A 20131-nucleotide genomic window follows, 5' to 3' on the forward strand; every position below is an offset into this window, starting at 1 on the left:
ATTCTCGCTGTTGTGATGCAGCCTGATTCCCTAGAATTGACATGAATGGCTGGAGCCCAAAAATGTACACATCGCCTTCTGCAAGCATTTTTGCATTTTGCATCCTGGAAAGCGCATCTTCTCTTTCTGCTAATGCTTCTTCCCTCCCTGAGGAGGCTGTGTAGATTATACTTCAGACACCAGGAGTGCAGGTGATTTCACTTACCCAAGAAACAAGACAATTAAATTCATCAGCAGGCCTCTGAGAACCCAATTAGTCTACAAGTTAGCAATTTCTGAAATAATATCAATTTAACATTCCTCAAATGCATTCTCCATCTTTAACATTGTTCTAATGTGTTATTTGTCATCAGTATTAAGAATACAAAGAATCTAAACTATTTCTCTGTTTTACAGTTCTGACCTGAGACACAAAAGTATTGTATACCTGCAACTCAGTTGTAACTTTGTGCCTTGATGTGATCGTTGCTTTACCATTTGATAAGAGGGACTTTCTAACATTGCGTCTTGGTGTTAAAGAATGGCACTGACATGTTAAATCAAAGAACAGTTTTGTCAGTCAGAGGCCACATAGGTATAAATCATCAAACCAGTAGTGATGACTGTGTTTTCTAAGTAGATGGTAAAACCTCACTAGTTCACCCCAAATGGAGAAAAGCAGTTTCCACTAATGAAAAACTAAATGTTAGAACTCTTTGAAGGAAATTTAGAGAAGAATAGTTTTATTTTAAATTATATTCAACAGTCAGAACTGAGCTAATAATGGGCCAAATTGAATAAATGAAATCATTGGCAATTAGTGTAATTATATTTATCAAACAGTCTTCCATAGCAGTGCTTCTGAAACTATTTGTGGGGAAGGACCAGATTTTTAACATTCCTCATCCACCATGGACTGATACTTTTACAAAATACAAAATCACCTTAGTAGCTGTCACGGCACTGTCAGATTGCTCTGAAAATCTATAAGTATTTATTCTCACTTACTGAGCTTACATCGCTGTGGACCAATAACAACTTGCAGACAAGAGGTGGTCTGGCGACTCTACTTCAAATAGCACTTTTCCGAGTTTTGAAGCGTCAAAACCCTTTGAGTAGTCTCAGTACTCGCTCAAATCCGTTGTACTGGTTTTTGCTCATCTTCGTTAATTGACCCTCTCCCACCCACCCGGGTCAGAACCCTCATGGCGCCTAGATCCTGGGTGTGATCCTGCTTAACTAGATCCTGGGTGTGAACTTGTACGCGTTCTTAGCCTGATGTGCCCTGTAGGCTAACCAGGCGTGTCTCCCCCTCCCCCCCTCCCGCCGTCCTGCGTGAATGTGCTCCTCACCGCGCAGAGAAGAAGCAGTACCGGGAGTCCTACATCAGCGACAGCCTGGACCTGGACGTGGACCAGCTGGAGAAGCGGTCCCGGGCCAGCGGCAGCAGCGCGGGCAGCGCCAAGCACAAGCGCCTGTCCCGCCACTCCACCGCCAGCCACGGCAGCTCGCACACGTCGGGCATCGAGGCGGACACCAAGCCCCGAGACGCAGGGCCGGAGGACAGCTACTCTGGCAGCGCCATCCACCGCAAGCTGAAGACCTGCAGCTCCACGACCAGCCACGGCAGCTCCCACACCTCCGGGGTGGAGAGCAGCGGCAAGGACCGGCCGGAAGAGGACTCGCAGGACGATGGTAAGCCGCTCGCCGCGGCTTTCCAAGCTGGCAGCGCTGAGCCGCTGTCACTCGCCCCCTTCTTCCTCTTGCCTCGTCTTGTTTCTGGTTTTTTTCCCCAAGCATCCCTTCTGGAGAACTGCTGTGTAGGGCACAGCCGGGGGGTAGTAATGGACAGGTGTCCTGCACCTTCCCCCATGATTTGGGGGAGTTGCTCGTGTCAGTGAACAAAGCATCCCTCTGGTCCTTTGCCGCCACAGGGTTGGTTGGACGCCAGTGGAGGCTGAGTCCTGGCGGTTTAGCCCAAGTAGAGGAGAGATCGGTGCCGCAGAACTCGTGTCTGCATTTCTGGTTCCCAGATTAAATAGGCATCGGTGAGGACAACAGCAGAGGCGCAGTGATAGCGACAGAAATGTCTTAAACTTTGCAGAGGAAAAAAAAAAAAAAGACTTGAGCCCAGGCCATTGGTTATTTAGTATTTCTTCAATTCCTCCTATGCAGCCAGAACTCTGGGAATGTAAAAGAAAGTTAGCACCTGGATGCTTAACTCTGTTAAGGAGAGAAAAACCAGACTGTCTCAGCCAAACTTAACATATGTGGGCATCTTTTTTATTATTTTTATGCCTCAAGTGCTATAGCATTCGGGTTTGGGGAAAGGGTAGTGACTTCATTAAGGAAGCCCATTTGCTTGCTTACTGTAGAATTCATGTGGATCTCTAGTGAAGTCAACTGAATGCCCTGCGGGCAGGCAGGTCTAGAAATGGGGAGCTTCATGAACTACTCCTTGTGCAGGTGATAGCAGTCTGCTCTGGCTTAGGCATGTGGCCCATCAGTCTCAGTTGCCCTTTGTCATCTCAGCAAGGTGGTATAGCTCTTTCCTTCTTTCTCACAGAGGAAAGAATAACACAGTTCAATCGTGGCATTAGAAGACATGTGGATAACACAGCAACCCTGTGAAAAAAGAGAGCAAATACATCTAGTTGAGAATTGTCCTAGAGTTTCCTATTGTAGATTCTCATTAGCAAATGTATTTTAAAATCTGAATAATTACAGAGCCTTCCGCAAAGTGTGGCTACGAATGCTGGCATCCATTTCCCTTCGTGTCACTAAAGGTCTCTTTCTTCTTCTGTGTCAGAAATAGAGATGTTGGTTGATGACCCCAGGGACCTGGAACAGATGAATGAAGAGTCTCTGGAAGTCAGCCCAGACATGTGCATCTACATCACCGAGGACATGCTCATGTCACGGAAGCTGAATGGACACTCTGGTGAGCTCTTGTGGGAAGTTCTTCTCCTGAGCTAGTGGATGGTCTTGGACTGAGGAGCAGGTGCCTCAGAAAACAGAAGGGTCAGGGTGGGGTTCTCGATCACAAACAGGGCTGGAATCAGAACCTTTCCAAGTCAGTGCCATAGACTGCAGGGTCGAGTACTTCGTGAGGAAAAAAGAGAACAGAAGGGGAGAAGCATCTAGGATGGGGAATTAGCATCTTCTCCCCTGTGCTCAGCACAAAGTGGTAAAACACAGTTTTCTCTTTGTTGCTGTTGTTTTGTTTCGCTATTACAAATGATAATCAGAGAATCCTAGAATACATCTAGAAGGGACCTCGGAGACCTCCTTTTTACAGATGAGAAAACCCATAGATGAGGGGGACAGACGCTTAGGTGGCTAGAAACAGAAGTCAGGTCTCCGAGTTTAGTTTGTATTGTTTTTCCCCAACTAGATCAGAGTGGGTATGGGAGTGTGGAGGAAAAAGTGTCAATAAATGTTGGCGTAAAAAGGCATTCCTATTATATTCTGTATTTCATTAACTCTACTAGGACACTTGCATTCACTGTAAACCTATTATGGGATTATATAATACGATATGTAATAATCTATTTCTATCAAATAAAAGATATTACCCTTCAATATTACTGCAAAAAACCGCAGTATGGGTTTTGTTTTCAATTTTTTTTTAATGTTTATTTATTTTTGAGAGAGAGAGAGAAACAGAGCTCCAGAGGGGAAGGGCCAGAGAGAGAAGGAGACACAGAATCCAAAGTAGGCTCCAGGCTCCGAGCTGTCAGCACAGAGCCCGACACAGAGCTCGAACTCCCGAACCACGAGATCATGACCTGAGCCAAAGTCAGACGCTTAACCGACTGAGCCACCCAGGCGCCCCAGGTTTTGTTTTTAAACCTCAGTCACTCCTAACTGCTCTCGCCACATTTTATGAATTGGTCTCCGTTCTGTCTAAAAAACATACCTTAGGAATGAAGTCAAAATGTCCCAGGTACTTACTGATCAGCCGCTTTGAGCTTTGAGTGAAAGACCCTGTTTACAACTGGGGTGACCTGCCATTGCTGTGTCAAGACCCACGGTCCCTGATAAGTGAGCCTCACCCATGCAACAGGTGCTGGGAATGAGAGAGAAACAAGACCACAGTACACATGGTCCCCTCATCTTGGCATTGAATCTGTAAGAGCACAAGGCTCCTTTTATTGCAGAATTTCCTCTGCTCACCTAGCAGAAGCATGGCCTCCAGATGCTCTGCGGGGAATAGACCTGCCAGTGGTTACAGAGAACCGCTCTGCCTAAGCAAACACAGATCCGTCAGGCTGCTTGCTCTGGTCATGCTTCAGGCTTAGAGTTCTCAAACCAAACTTTACCCTTGTTTCTTTGCCCATTTACTTTCTTACCTAGATGTCTTCCCTCACAAATACATTTTAACACATATATTAAATATAAATTTACAATTTTATGCACATTATATGTACATGGATATCATGCTCTCACTCGATATGTGCATGTGTATTTTTGTGTAAAGAAAACTGTCCAAACCATATACACCAAAGTGTCCATGGGAGGAGGGGAGATGAGGGAAACAGACTTTGGCTTTTTATTTATATATTTCTATGTTTAATTTTTATAATAAGATTTTGTAATTTTAAATAGAAATAAAATTTAAATAAATAGGGTGGCTGTTTAAAGAGGTTTTTATACAAAAAAAAATGCTTTTTGAAATGTTATTTATTGAAAAAGAACCTGAATGGTTAACAATGAGCAGTTATATGCTGTCCATATAGTGAAATATCGTACAGCCATTAACTAATGACACTTTTAAAGAATATTTAATAATATAAGAAAGATAGGTAAGAAAAACAGCACAAATTGTATGATCAGGATGCTCTCAAATTACAAAAATGTATATATGTATATGAAAAAATACATAAAAATATTAATAGCCTTTCTCTGGATGATGGGGTTGTGATGATCTTATTTTCTTCCTCGCATCATCCTCCTCTTCCAAATTCTCTACAATTTGAGCATTTACTTTTTTTTAACATTTATTTATTTTTGAGAGAGAGAGAGTGAGAGAGAGAGACAGCGTGAGCAGGGGAGGGGCAGAGAGAGAGGGAGACACAGAATCCGAAGCAGTCTCCAGGCTTTGAGCTGTCAGCACAGAGCCCAATGCGGGGCTCAAACTCAAACCATGAGATCATGAACTGAGCTGAAATTGGATGCTTAACTGACTGAGCCACCCAGGTGCCCCTACAATTTGAGCATTTAAACATTGTTTCTCAAGCATGGAGCTGAGATTGAATAGGGATGGAAGTTTGGTACAAGTCAGGTTAGTGTTCTCAGCACCAGACTTGCTGCTGACTTGTCTAATGCGGAGTTTGGGTTTGGGAGCACATAATTTACAGACATGGTGGCCAAGGACACATTTACCAGGAAGTCCAGAAGGACCCATCCCAAGTGCCAACCAAGGACACCAGTCCACATCATCCTCTGAGGATTTGTTAAAAGTTTAAAGCTTTTTAAAAAATAAAGATATTCTCAAGAAAGACCCCCTACTAAAGCAGTCTGTACCAACCCCCAAAACATAAGTACCCACCTGAAGGCTTTTAAACTGTCTACATGTAAACCAAGAATGTCCTCCTTCCATGTTTCAATTGAACAAAATATCAAACACTTAATATATACAAGGTATATACTCGTCACTGAATCATTAGGCGTCACTTCTAAAGAGTTAAGGGATAAAACACAAAAGGCCATTTCTGAGGTTATCAGCAAGTAGCTAAATAAAAATCACATTGCACTCCAGGTTCCTTTTTTATAAGGTGAGAATGTGCTTTATCTGAGAAGCCATTTGGCCTTAAGAATCTGGGGTTTGACTGACCTGCTTCATCTATTTGCAAGAAAAATGTCAGTGATCTCCACTTCCATATCCAATTCTTGTTAGCAGTTTTATCTTACGAAACATTTTTTCCTGGTGCTTCACTCAACATGCTAGAGCCACAGAGGGAAGTTTCAGCCCTGGATTTCTGTTTCCAAAGTATTAGGAGGTGACTCCTGGGCACTGGGGTGATTTAGGGCCCTGTCACTCTCAGAGATCCAGAACTGAATGCTTAGGGTGGCCTCCCACTCGTGGCCTCTCCCCAGCAGGATTTGTTGTAGGAGGCAAGTGCCACAGGGCCCCTGTCAGCCCGAGGAGCTCTGAGCTGGGTGTGTCCCATGTGCAGGCCCTGTACCTCGCCCTTTACATGCATTTACTCTTCAGTCGTCATTAAACTCTGTTGGATAGACACTGCTGTCAGGCCCACTTTGTAAGATGAGACCGAAACATAGGGGGGCTAAGTCACTGGCCAGCATACACAGTTAATTACTTTTCTGGGCCTGCTTCCGGCTCAGATCCGTGTGACTCTGGAGGTCAAGCCCCACACTACACTTTAACCGTCCATCTAAAGGGACCCTAGGGGCACCTGGGTGGCTCAGTCGGTTAAGTGTCCGACTTCAGCTCAGGTCACGATCTCACGGTCTGTGAGTTCGAGCCCCGAGTCGGGCTCTGGGCTGATGATGGCCCAGAGCCTGGAGCCTGCTTCCAATTCTGTGTCTCCCTCTCTCTCTGACCCTCCCCCATTCATGCTCTGTCTCTCTCTGTCTCAAAAATAAATAAACGTTAAAAAAAAATTAAAAAAATAAATAAAGGGACCCAAACCTAGACGGCCGTGTCACAGTTTACCTTTAGGAGGGAGACTGCTTTACATCTACGGTTTTTGTTTTTGTTACTAATTTCATCATAAATAGCTTAATTAGAAGTTGTAGTTCACCTTAGAAAAGGCAGGCTCTAAACTCCTTCCTGTACGCTGACCCCACATTTATCCCTCTCCCCCCTTATTTACTGTGAGACAGGAGATGGGATGTGTCCTAGGCTGGTTGTTTACCACGGATGAGTCACAGTGAGATTTTTCAGGAACGGTTAATGCTTGACCTTTCAGTCTTGGTGGTAGCATGTGTCAGATAGGTGGCAAAAAGTATGAATAAGGAAGTCTTCATTGTTGTTGTTTTTCTGTGTTTTACTTCAGGGTTGATTGTGAAAGAAATTGGTTCTTCCACCTCTAGCTCCTCAGAAACAGTTGTGAAGCTTCGTGGCCAGAGTACGGACTCTCTTCCACAGGTACAGAAGGAATCGAAATGTTTAAGTTGTGCACTGAAGTTACAGAAAATGTTAAATTGGAACTTAACGTTTATATTTATATAAATGAGCAAAAATTAAGAACCATAAGGCATTGATTCTTCCTAGGTACATTCTAGTTTTATCCTCAGTTGATAACCATTGTGTTTGCTAGTTCCATTCATCTCTGAGTTGATTTTCATTTGGATAAATTATATACTTTGTTTCCCACTTTATAGAGGTGGGAAGTGTGTAACTTCAGACTTCAGGTTGTGTGTGTGAACCTCAACAACTGAGAGAGTAATTTTCTTGTCAGGCGTGTTATGGCAGAAACGTTTCCATGCTGATTATTCCATTCAGATTGCGTTTTCAAAGTATGCTGAGTGAGACTGTTTGATAACCTGTGATCACTTGCTAGACTATTAAAATATCAAAAGATAAAATACTCTGAAATTCATGGTTGTAGCGTCTGGATCTATTCCACAGCTGATATACTCACCTCTATTTCCTGTGCGTTCTCTTTCTCTCTCCTTTATGACTCTCTTTCTTGGTCCATCTCTGTCTTTTTTGGGTTTTGTCTTTTTGCTTTCTGTGTGTGCTTCTCTCTTCCCTTTTTTCTTTTTCATTTCTATGTGCACATGATGTTTTATTACATATTTTTTTGAATACTCCAGTGAATAATTTCTAAAGCAGTATGTGTAGCATGATGATTACAAATCCCAGGGTCCACTGCCCGGGTTTGCACCCAGTTCTGTCACCCGGTGTTAGATCTTCCTGTACGTAAGTGCTTGTGGTGCACAGCTGAGGATCAGATTCCACGCCTGCAAAATGGGAAGCGCATTTGCGTGCCTGCTGTGTGGATTTGTGAGGATGACCTAATGAATTCTGTGTGGGAAAGCCCGTTGGTACCTGGGAAGCCGTGTGGGTCCAGGGGACCTTCTTCAGGGAGTGCTCGGATGTGATACTTCCGAATAAAATGGTTTTGGGCTCAGACCCTGTTCTCTCCTCCTGGTGCTTTTGCCTTTAGCAAAAAGTGATCTCTTATTCTAATGAGGTTGGCTTTTGTGGTGTTCGGCAGCAAAAGCTGAGAGGTACAGTGCCCTGTTTCCTTAAATAACCCATTAAGCGTCTTTCGTTCATGTAATTATCTGAGCCATTTTTTAACCTATTTATGTTTCAGCCAGTACCACTTCTGGGGATAATGAGTTCTGTAAGTCTGTTGCCCGCTGTGTGGAGTATTTGGCACAGCACCTCCTACAGTGTTTGGGAGCTGCCTCTTGCCTCCCAACCTTTCCGTACTTTGTATTATTTTTCTATCCAAGAACTCTAGCTTTAAAAAAACCAAAAAAAAAAAACAAAAAAAAACACCCAAAAAAACGTTCTTCAAATTGTATTCCTTGAGTAATTGGTTCATTTCCGCATTTCTTATGAAAATAATAATAGAGCTCAGCATGAAAGTATTACTGTATAGAATATGTTGAATTGTCATATTCTAGTAGAAAGAAAAAAGAAAAGAAACTATATCTGTACGTATCTAGCCTCCTTTTAAGACATTTTCTTGACTTCTGAGATGCTAGAGACAGGCTTCTGTTGCATTTACTTCCTTTGCCTTGGATTATTCATCTGTAAAATGGGGAGAATAATAGCACTGGGCTCATAGGGCAGATGGGAAGAGTAAACAAGTAAATACATAATATTGTGTTTAGGTGAGAGCCTTGCACATAATCAGGGCTCAGTAAATGTTAGCCACTCTGACTGTTGGTAGTGGTGCTGTTTTCCCCCGCAGGACCTCAGACCGGAAATCACTTTCTAACATAAAAGGATTCCATAACCTTTTATGATTTTGCAGTGTCGCTCTTTACAAGGGCAAAATAGCACTAACCTGTCACTTTAGTCATCCTCTTGAAGTGGTTTTAACCTTACTTTATTTTTCAGACCATATGTCGAAAACCAAAGACCTCCACCGATCGGCACAGCTTGAGCCTTGATGACATCAGGCTTTACCAGAAAGACTTCCTGCGCATTGCAGGTCTATGTCAAGACACTGCTCAGAGCTACACTTTCGGGTGTGGCCACGAACTGGATGAGGAAGGCCTCTACTGCAACAGCTGCTTGGCTCAGCAGTGTGTCAACATCCAAGATGCTTTTCCAGTCAAAAGAACCAGCAAGTACTTTTCTCTGGATCTCACTCATGACGAAGTTCCAGAGTTCGTTGTATAAAGTATGTCTGCGTGTAGCTAGCCACACAGGCAGCCTGCTGTCTGCTGGAGGCCGGAGAAGCCACGGGTTCTCTCTTTAAGTATCGTGCCATATTTTCTTCACCCCACCACATAGCTCTTTCTTTATGATATTTGCAATGGAAATAAAAGCCTTGGGACAATTGCACTTTAAGTATTATACAGATAGAAAAGAACTGCAGAGAAGGTACAGCAAGACAAGTGCCCGGAAGTTCGTGACCCTTTGGAAGGAAACGCGCTTCACTGGTTACCAAGCCTTCGGAATATTGAATTGTGGTGTGTTTGTCCCTCGTTTTGTTTTTCAGTTTGATCATACGACATCACATTTTTTTATCATGTGAAAGATGTTATTAGATTGATTTGTTTGCTTGTAAATGTGTGTGTGTGTGTGTGTGTGTGTGTGTGTGTGTGTGTGTGTGTGTCACTCCCTCATGCACGTCGTTTGAGGGAGGAGAGAAAGGAGAGTCTCTCCTCTTAAGGGAGAAACCATTGCCTGGTACATAGCCATTGCCGCCTCGCTGGGGCTGTCCCAAAGTGAACACTAATGAAGCGGTCAAAATCTTGTAGTTCTAGCAAGCCAAAGATATGTACATAACAGAAATGCAGCCCGGGGCCAAGAAGACATGAATGAAGCAATAACCAGAAGGCTATGTGTGCTGTGATGCCTTGTGACTCCTTCATGCCTGGTCAGTGCCCTGTCCTCCTCCTGCTCTTCGAGAAAGCTCTGGGACCCAGCTAGTTTCTCGTGCGAGTAACTCATCAGTTGTGTTCACGTCTTCGTGCGTTTTGTAGAGTTTGTAAAACCAGTTTCTGTTAAAACTATGGAAACGTCTTAGAAAATGTTTGTGCTTGGTGTTTTGTTTTTTTTTTTAAATCAACAACAAATTGTAGTAATGCTTGTTTCTGCTTAAGCAAAACACCCTAACTATACATATATGTTATACATATATAAATACCTGAGATTGTATGTGTTTATATGTGTTTACAGCTTACTAACGCTTCATTTTGGCTTCCATGACTGTTTTGTGTACATAGTCATTCTTGTTTAATATGGAGGAGGTGTCACTGAATGAATGATACCTACAGACAATCAGTTAATATATGCAGAGTTAAGAACAACTGTTTTCCCATGTGTCTTTTGCCATGATTCTCAACCCTGGTTGCACACTAGAATTATTTGGGGAGCTTTAAAAACAATAACACTGTCTGGATCCCACTTCAGACCAATAAAATCAGTCTGTTGCAGTGAGGTCCAGGTGGAATTGCCTTTTCCTTTAAAGCTCTCCAGATGGAGCTAATATGCTACAGGGTTTAAAACCACTGCTCCAGAGGGTGTCTTTTTCTTAATTTTGAAGTTAAGGTATACAGAAAATGTCAGTGTTTGAGGAAGGACCATTTTTAAGACAGTTACTGCCACTGCTATTAGGATATATAATGAAACCTCGTCAGGAGAGTGAATTGATCAACCTTTAGATGTACAGTAACAATGTTGTTCACACTTCAGGAGAGAACTTTAGCACAATGTCTTTCTACGAGATGTTTGTAATGATTTCGTATTTAACAACATTTGTTTACCATATTTTGATACACCATTTTTTCTATCTGCCAGGTTTTCTTAAAAAAAAACTATATATTATTTTCTAAAGAAACAGTCATATTTTTATACAAAATTAAGTTTTCAGGTAACAAAGAAATCGATTTAGGGTACAGCAGAACATGCAGTGTTCCCCGGGGGCGGGAGTCAGTATTATGAACATAAGGGGAGTGTGGACAAGCCTCACCTGTGCTGTGCTCGGACGCCCGCGTGCGGATGGGGCAGGCCAGTGTGGACACTGCAATCCCAATCGAATCAGTTCAACCCGACACTTGGAAAAAGGAACAGAAGTTCTATAGAGTTTTGTAGTCATGCGATTATTTTGTTTTTATCAAAAGTTTTAAAAGAACCAAAGTTTTCAGATACCAGAATGTACAAGTGTCTCAGTCTTCTGTATGAAAGGGTAGAAGGATCATCTAATGACAGCTTCACTTATAAGTAAGTCGTTAAATAGTCCACCATTTCTTATAGATGCTTAAGGGACAAATCCTAGGAAGTTTAACTCTCAAGAGCCCAGATCATAATGTGGTGCGTTTCCTTAGCTCTTAGTGTTTCTTGCAACATCGAGGCAAAAGCATATTTAATTCAGTATGTAGTGCTTTAGTTTCTCTGTGCTTCAGCCAGAATCAGGTCTTCAGGGTTTTGCCAGCATTATTGGTGGTTTTGCACACCCTCTTTCTAATTGGGTTTATGCATAGTCTTGTGGGTTTTCAAAAATGAAACATGCTAAGGAACATTTTTGCTTTTTGATCCTCTATTTGCGGCAGAATTATATATATGTATATGAAAATCCATTTTGGTTATCTACGTTTTGTATTTGGAAATTGTTTTAAAAAATAAAAAAGGAAAAGAAACGTATGAAGCTGTTATTTATTCTGCATTTGTTAATATCATCACTAGTCGGTATACCAGTTTGGTATATACTGCCTCGATACAGCGACATTTGTATTTGCAACAATGAGCTTTATATCTACATAAACTGTAAATAATCCTTTCTGTGAAAGGATCATCATATCAGGAAGATACCAAAAGTGTGTAAAAGAAAACTGCATTATTTTGTAATGATTTCTTATAGGCATTTCATGGTAAGATTAGCAGTCAATAAAGTTACTTTTTATTTGTCTTTAAAATGCCTTTTTTTTTTTTTTTTTTTTAGACTTCTCAATTAAGCAAGAAGCATTAAAGAGTGAATGTTTTATGTTCTTCTTTCTTATAATAGGCCATGTTGAGGAACAATGTAAGGGTCCACGGTGGTAGGATTCTGAGCCCGGAGCCCCCCGTGGCGGAGCTGGTGGGGACTGAGCTGCCCCTGCTCCTGCTCTGCGTGTGTGAGGAGTTCACATATTAACTCCTTCATCCTCCTGTTTACATACGGCGGGGTCTGTTCTCATTCTCGACCTAGAGACGAAGGAACCGAAGCTGAGAGAGGCAGTGGCAGCCAGCCGCTGTGCAGGCCTGAGCTGTGGGGCTAAAAGCACTCAATAAGATACAATACTTTATTTTTTTAAATTAAAATGACTACTTTAACTTTTCCCTCAAAATAATCATCATTGGCGTGTTAGTTTTAATTTTAAAAAAGTAAGTGGTTACATTTAAAAGCATGCCTATCGCAAGGCTGGGCGTGAGAGCAAAGCGGCATCAGGGGGAGAGGCTGGAGCTGGCAGTCAGTAGTAGACAGGCGTCGAAAGCACCAAAAAGCCTGGCATCCTTGTGAAAGAACGTCCATTATCTTCTCGTTACTCCAGTTTTCTTGGCTCTCGTGGGATTAATAATTCAAAGGACTATTTGGGGGATTAATAACATAATAGTTATAACATGCCCCTGATCACTAAGGTGGGAGAAAGGAGGGTGGGTGTTTTCCGATCTTCTAACGAGCCTTTAACTTGTGTAGAATTGAGCCATGTGGCCATTCGGAAGCCTACAGTCCAAAACAAAAGCTTTCTGCTGAGGGGTTAACTCATGAATTTTGCAGTGTATCTGGTAAATTGTGAGTAAATTGGAGTCAAGGAAAAAAAACATTTCTGGTCACCTGCTCTGTATCTGCCATTACACACGTCAAGTCTAACCTTCACAGCCCTTCAAGTAGTCAACTCATGTTACAGCTGAGGAAACGGTTAAACTTCCCCAAGATCCTACAGTTCGTAAATAGCAGAGTTTTAAGCCCAAATCCATGTCCAAAAGCTTTGCTTTTTCTACTACACATACCACGTTATCCATTACACTCAGAGAAAGCTCAGAATCTAATAGGGAAGACAGACTTACGATTTGGATAATGTGATAAATGACATTTATTTGCACACTGTTTTTAAAATTGTTTTTAATGTTTCATTTATTTTTGAGAGAGTACAAGCAGGGGAGGGCAGAGAGAGAGAGAGAGAGAGAGACACGGAATCTGAAGCAGGCTCCGGCCTCTGAGCTGTCCACGCAGAGCCCGACGTGGTGCTTGAACTCATGAACCACAAGATCATGACCTGAGCTGAAGTCCGATGCTTCACCGACTAAGCCACCCAGGTGTCCCTGCACACTTCTAAAAAGAAAAAAAAAAATTATTTTGAGACAGTGCATGAGCAGGGGAGAAGCAGAGAGAGAGAGAGAGAGAGAGAGAGAGAGAGAGAATTCCAAGCAGGCCCCATGCAGTCAGCACAGAGCTCTGATGTGAGGCTTCAACTCAACCATCCACCAGAGCCGAAGTCAGATGCTTAACCGACTGACCACCCAAGCACCCCTGCCCACCTTTTTAAAGCACCCCTATGCCAGACCTATAGAAGCATTATTCGGGTAGTACTCTGGTACAGAAGCAGTGGAGACCTGGGGGGTGGTAGTAGGGAGTGGGAGGTGGGAAGAACATAGAGGAGCCTTGAAGGGGGCCTTCTGGCAGACGGGAGTGAGGTACAAACTGTCCATGCAAAGATTAGAAGCCTTGGACGACAGTGCTCATTCAGGGGCCTTTAGGCTTGAGTAACGACTCTCTCCAGACTAGTTGTGAAAGGCTCTGGGTGCCCAGAGGAGGACACTGAGTTTTGTTTTGCTTTGTTTTGTTTTTTCTGGACAGGGAGCCATTGAAGGGGGTTATAAACGGAAAGAGACATGTTTGAGAGACATTATTTGAGAGAAATAATGGGATCAGTGCCAGTAGAAGATAGGGACAGGGGAGCAGGACTGGAGAGATGATGATCTGAACAAGGATGTGGCAGCAGGGAGAAGAAAAATTCAAAACTTATGTAGCTATGCCTCACTCACCTCTCTCTCTCTCTCTCTCCCCCCCCCCCCCCCCCCCCCGTCTCATGTCTCCCTCTCACCCACACACACACATTATGTTCTAAGCTAAATACTGGAGAAATAGGCAAGTTTCCATACTTGGCAACGTCCCTGGGAAGACCAGAAAGCTCACTACTGCTTTATAGAATGAATTACAATCTACTCTGCACGGATGCTTCCAATGTTAAAAATTGGCACAATGGCCACAACTACTCTAGTCTATAGGTCCTCAAGCTGGGCTGCACAGAAGACTGACCTGGAGAATTTAAAACAGCGATGCCTAGGGCCCAGACCAGAGCTTGTCATTTGTTTGGTCTGGGTGGGCATACGGTACTACGAAAAGTTCAGCAAGGGAGGCTAATGTGCACCCACTGGTCTACAGTGAGCCCCAGCAATACAGACCAAGCAGGCTACTTGCTCTGAACTAGCATGATCCACAGTTGGGGTGCGTTGGGTCTCCAGAGTGTCCCAGCATATTGCATTTTGTGAGAATGATAATGTTTTTACTGATAAAGTGGTCAGAGAGTGGACCAATGTTCAGGCGAGGCACTGAACTCACCATCCCAGGAAGTCTGAATACACCCACATTCTAGAGAGCTGGGCGTTACATACACATAACTATTTTGCTAAGTATGAGAGTGGAGGTTATGTGAGTACAGTAAAATACTTCCAAATCTCCTCCCTGCCACTTTCATTTGCCTTGTCATTCCTCTGGTGCTTTGTATGAGTTGATCGCTACTGAGAATAATGGAAAGAAGTAAGCTAAATTCCACCTAGCTCTTTGTTTCTTAACACATTCATTTTGAATTAATGGAGGAGCCTGACCTCTGGAAAGTCCTCCTCAAACGCTGTGAGACATTGTGGGTGATGGAGTTATGTACACTCAAGAGATTAATCGAAGGTCTATAAACAGGGCACAGCTATAATTAACCAACTCATTACTTACGATGGGTGTTTACCCATCTGGTGTGAACCCTAGTCTGTGAAGGTCTCCTCACTTTATTACTGTTATTATGGCGAGAGATGGATTTTATAAAAACAGATAGTTCCCAACTTAGAAAGGAATTATGTTCCAAGTTTGCTTCTAAATTGGTTGTTTGGTATTTAGAACACAATGTGGCCAAGTTCCCTAACTAGCCCACAAATGCCTGTTTATCCCAGAGATATTATTAGAGATGATTTTTTCCTGTGCATTAGTAACCACCAACAAAGAGCCCCAGAGTATAAATAAGATAGATGGAGTGACCTGACAACCAGATACAGAAGATAGCACCCCCAGTAGACCAATAATTCAATCTTCAGGTTTTACGTCTCAGGGTACATCCATGCCCAACTGTAGCTAAAAGTAGAAAAAGGCTTCAGGTAAGCTATGCCAAAACGAAGCAGCTCTAAGCCAGTTTCTGCCTTGCGGTTCCACGAGGGATGTTTCTAGGGTTTTCCCATCCACAACCCAGGCCCCAGTCCAGAGCTGCTCAATCCTGCTCTGCCATCATGAGAGTCAGCTGGAATGAAGCCAACCCCTAAGATCAAGTCACAGACCTTCTTCTGATCTACAGGTGGGAAGAAGCAGAAGCCCCAGGGTCTTATTGAAACTCTGTCCCTGAATTGCTACAGGGTATAAATAAGATGCTAAGAGAGAAGCGAAGGAGACTCTATCAGGGCCTTTAAAGGCAACAGCAGAGTGTGGAAGACCACGAAAGCTACTGGGGAAATTTTAAAAAGGCCTAAATTAATACCCCATGTTCCTAAAAGGAAAGACTCAATGATATCATTTTTTCCCATCAATTTCAATCAAAATCCCAACGATGAAACATCGTAACCATGATGGAGTAATAGGAGCAGTGCTACCCTCTCACCTTAAACAACTTTAAAAAGAGAAAAAATATGTATGAAAAAATGTTTAAACCTTCTACCGTAGCGCGGCAGAGGAAGCCCCAGAAGGACAAACAAGTTATCACTGCCCAGCTCACGGCCCAGAGAGGGTTTCCAGGCCTCAATGAGGGAGGAGGAAGCAAGCAGACCCCAGTGGTCTCCCAGAATTGAGAAAACAGGGTGGGAATTTGAGGAGGCCAAGGTAGCTAGAGTTCACAGGGCTGAGTCCCAGAAAAGAGCTGCACAGAGCGGGAAGAAGCAGCAGAGGGAGAGCAAATGGAGAGAGCAAGCCCTGGTTTCTCTCCCTCCTCAGTGGCACTCGGCTAGCACTTTGCTGACTTATCATCTAGGCCCACTTTCAGGCTACAAGGGCAGAGAGAAGTAGCTATCAGCGGAGCCATAGAGCCTGCAAAGCCTGAATATTACTGTTTGGCCTTTGTAGAAAACATTTGCCAATTCGTCATCACTACCATTAATAACAGGAATTCTGTGGTGTTTTCTGCATCTGGAAAAGTGAACGTGTTCTCATTGGGTCTGTATTTCAAAAAAAAATTCTAGGCTATTCCTTGTAAATGTCTCTGGTGAATTTTGCACTTAATTGATTATTGATATGATTGGGTTTAAATGTTCCAATGTTCTCTTTGCTTTCACTTGTCCTATTCTTTGTTCTTTTTTTTTTTCCCCTTTGCCTTCTTTGGGCTTAGTGATTTTTATTTCATTTTCTCTCCTATGCCTCTTTGTTTATTTTTAGTAGTTTCTTTAAAGTTTATGGTATACACCATTAAGCTATCATAATCCACCTTCAAATAATATTACACTACGTCAGGGGTGCCTGGGTGGCTGAGTTAAGTGTCGACTTCAGCTCTGGTCATGATCTCATGGTTCTTGGGTTCGAGCCTCACATCGGGATCTGTGCTCATGGCTCGGACCATTGGAGCCTGCTTTGGATTCTGTATCTCCCTCTCTCTCTCTGCCCCTTCCCCACTCATGCTCTGTCTCTCTCTCTCTCTCTCTCTCAAAAATAAACTTAGGGGCGCCTGGGTGGCTCAGTCGGTTAAGCAGCCGACTTCGGCTCAGGTCACGATCTCGCGGTCCGTGAGTTCAAGCCCCGCGTCGGGCTCTGTGCTGACAGCTCAGAGCCTGGAGCCTGTTTCAGATTCTGTGTCTCCCTCTCTCTGACCCCCTGTTCATGCTCTGTCTCTCTCTGTCTCAAAAATAAATAAAAACGTTAAAAAAAAATTTAAAAATAAACTTAAAAAAAATAATAATAATATTACACCACTTCAAATATAGTATAAGAAATTTATACAGGTCTTTTTGTTATTGCAGTACATGTGACTTTTTACGTATGTTATAAACTTCATAATACATTGTTCTTATTTTTGCTTAAAATGGCCAGTTATTTTTTAAAGAGATTTAAAATACGAAAAAAAATTGTGTTTTATCTTTACCCACATATATACCATTTCTAGGGCTCTTCATTCTTTGTGCAGATAAAGTGTTTCATCTGGTATTTTCTTTTTGCCTGAAAGATTTCCATTTTTCATTTTTTTTATTTCGTTTTTGTTTTTGAAAGAGATTTTTGCTGGGTATAGTACTGAACAGCCCTTTTCTTTCAATATTTAAAGGCTTGCTTTTTAAGCTCTGTTGGATAGGACCAGAGAACCCTCAGTGTTAGAAGACAGAGTGAATGTGTATACAAGTGGTATCTTCTCAACTTTCATAACAAGAAGTTGACAGAGAACATTCCAAATTGAAAAAGCAGTGTACAAATATTTGTGAGAATGTTACTTTAAAATATGGAGGTAAAATACTTTACTTCTAGAACCACCTTAAGAACTGAAAGTGTTAGCATCTGGGGAGGGAAGAGGAAACTGCTATTTTTTGTTAGAGGCATGATAGCACTTTCAAATAATGTAGACTTATTAACTCAAATTTTTTTAAAATTCTTTTTAAGAATTTAAAAAGTTATTTCAGTCACTAGCACAGAACCCTGGGTTCCCAGAGACCATAAAGAGAAAAGAATCAGCAAATGGAAGCAAGTGTGGTGGGCGTCAGTCTTCGTTTTGAGGAACGGGCTGTTAAGTTTATCTCCAATGAACACGGTATGGATGTGAGCCCAGGAGGTAGAATGGAAGAGGGAGGCTTTTCCTTTGGGCATGGACTCTTCCTGACAACGCCTTGCAGGCTATTCTGGGAGGTGTTGGCCTATTAATGAAAAAGGCTTTGGGCAGCCACATGGGAGTTGTTTGTAGTGAAAGCGCCAGAAGGTGGGACGAATCTCCCTTCCTCCCTGCACACTGGGACATGTGGGGTTGATGCCCAGTGAAAGTGATCTGGCTGCCGTTTCCTTGGTGAGAACAGCCAGCAGATGGGTGTCTGGTAACTCAAAGCCTTTACTGAAACGGACCAAGGCAATTCCTCCACCTGGCATGGGCTTGGGGCTGACTCAGGTTTCAGCCTCCAGTCTCAGGGGGCTAAGACAAAAAGTGGGGCAGAAGATGGAACCGGAGGTCTTGTATTGGGAGGGAGTGGGTGGAGACACGGAGCCTGTCTGGATGGGAGACAATGATAAGCAGGAGATTGTTGATCAGCCTATCCCCTAGTTCAAGTGTTCACAAACCTGAATGATTTTCAGAAGCTCCAAAGACTTTTTTTTTTTTAAGATAGATTTATTTCCAGGCCTCGCAGCACACCAGCTGATCAGAACCTGCAGGCGTTTTAAGGCCCAGGATTCTGTTTCTCCCACTCATTCCTCCACCACGGCCACCCCCACAAGCCTTGCTGTGCCAGTTCCAGACCAAGCCTAGCCTGCCTGTGGCCTCAGGGCAGTCCTCTCCCTACTTCAGCTTTCTCTTCTTCCTTATTAGCAATTCAGAAGCAGCAGGAACTTTCTGAAACCCAGAGGTAAAAATCTGCTTTTTGCCAGGGGGTTGACAGCACCTGTCAGTTACCAATTCATGCTGTAGGAGAAGCCGGGGCTTCCTGGGAAGGGTGGGAACAAAGCTCTGCTATTGATTGTTGCTACTTTTATCCCATCACTAATCTTCAGTCAGAAACTCAGAAAGGCAACTGAGGGATTCAAAGGCAAAGAGTTCTTTCCCCTCCGAGGTCTGAGAAGTCTGGGCAGGCGTGGCCATTGTGCTTTTGCTCAGCTCCAATAGATGGCTCCCAAAATGACAATGCCTGAATGGGCTGAATTCAGTTATGGAAGATATGAGCTCTACTTTGGGAACACATTTCTTCTCACCCAGAACTGGTGAGATGGGATGGTATGAAGGGAATGCTAGAGAGCAAAGAAAAGCTTGCTTCCCCCCAAAATGGGCGGGTTGTGATCCGTGGCTTTTCTTTCTTTAATATGAGTCACAAGACATTGTATTCAGTTTCTTGGAGACCTCCAACAGATGATTTTCCCATTGGGTTTTGGTATTTGTAGTCACAAAGGCCTCCCCAGAAGGGCCACACTGTCCCAAACTAAAATAGATTTTCTATGATGAAGAAGATAAATGGTAAATGTAGAAACTGAACATCAGCAGAACCTTATCTTTAAAAATTACACCAGGTGGGGCACCTGAGTGGCTCAGTTAGTTGAGTATCTGATCTTGCAGTTCATGAGTTCGAGCCCCACGTTGGGGTCTCTGCTGTCAACCCAAAGCCTGCTTCGCATCCTCTGTCCCCCTCTCTCTCTGCCCCTCCCTCTCTGCCCCGCCCCCGCTCACATAATCTCTCTCAAAAAAAAAAAATTAAAAAAATTACACCAGGTTAGGGGCGCCTGGGTAGCATAGTCAATCAAGCATTCAACTCTTGATTTCGGCTCAGGTCATAATCTCACAGTTTGAGATCGAGCCAACACTCTGCGTTGAGCATGGAGCCTGCTTGGAATTCTCTCTCTCTCCCTCTCGCTCTGCCCCTCCCCTGCTCTCTCAAGCTCTTTCTCAAAATAAATAAACACTTAAAAATAAATAAATAAAAACTGCACCAGGTTATCAGCGTTAGGAGGGCAGAAACCATGGCATTCTTGCTCACAGCTGCATCCTGGCGAACTAGCATCATGTGACTCAAAACATGTGCTCAAAACAT

General features: G+C 43.1%; 1 protein-coding gene across 5 annotated transcripts in view; it reads left to right on the forward strand.

The window, feature by feature from the left end:
• FRMD6 (FERM domain containing 6) overlaps window positions 1-12051 on the forward strand; it is an 80905-nt gene extending 68854 nt beyond the window's left edge. For all 5 annotated transcript variants that reach the window (XM_042943207.1, XM_042943209.1, XM_042943208.1 and 2 more), the window contains 4 exons: window positions 1339-1674; window positions 2789-2920; window positions 7002-7093; window positions 9026-12051. In XM_042943207.1, coding sequence (XP_042799141.1) covers window positions 1339-1674; window positions 2789-2920; window positions 7002-7093; window positions 9026-9310 — 845 coding nt within the window. In that variant the 3' untranslated portion in view covers window positions 9311-12051. The remainder of the gene's footprint in view (window positions 1-1338; window positions 1675-2788; window positions 2921-7001; window positions 7094-9025) is intronic.
• The last annotated feature ends 8080 nt before the right edge of the window (window positions 12052-20131 follow it).

Source organism: Panthera leo, chromosome B3, assembly GCF_018350215.1.
Source record: "Panthera leo isolate Ple1 chromosome B3, P.leo_Ple1_pat1.1, whole genome shotgun sequence".
Lineage (NCBI taxonomy): Eukaryota > Metazoa > Chordata > Mammalia > Carnivora > Felidae > Panthera > Panthera leo.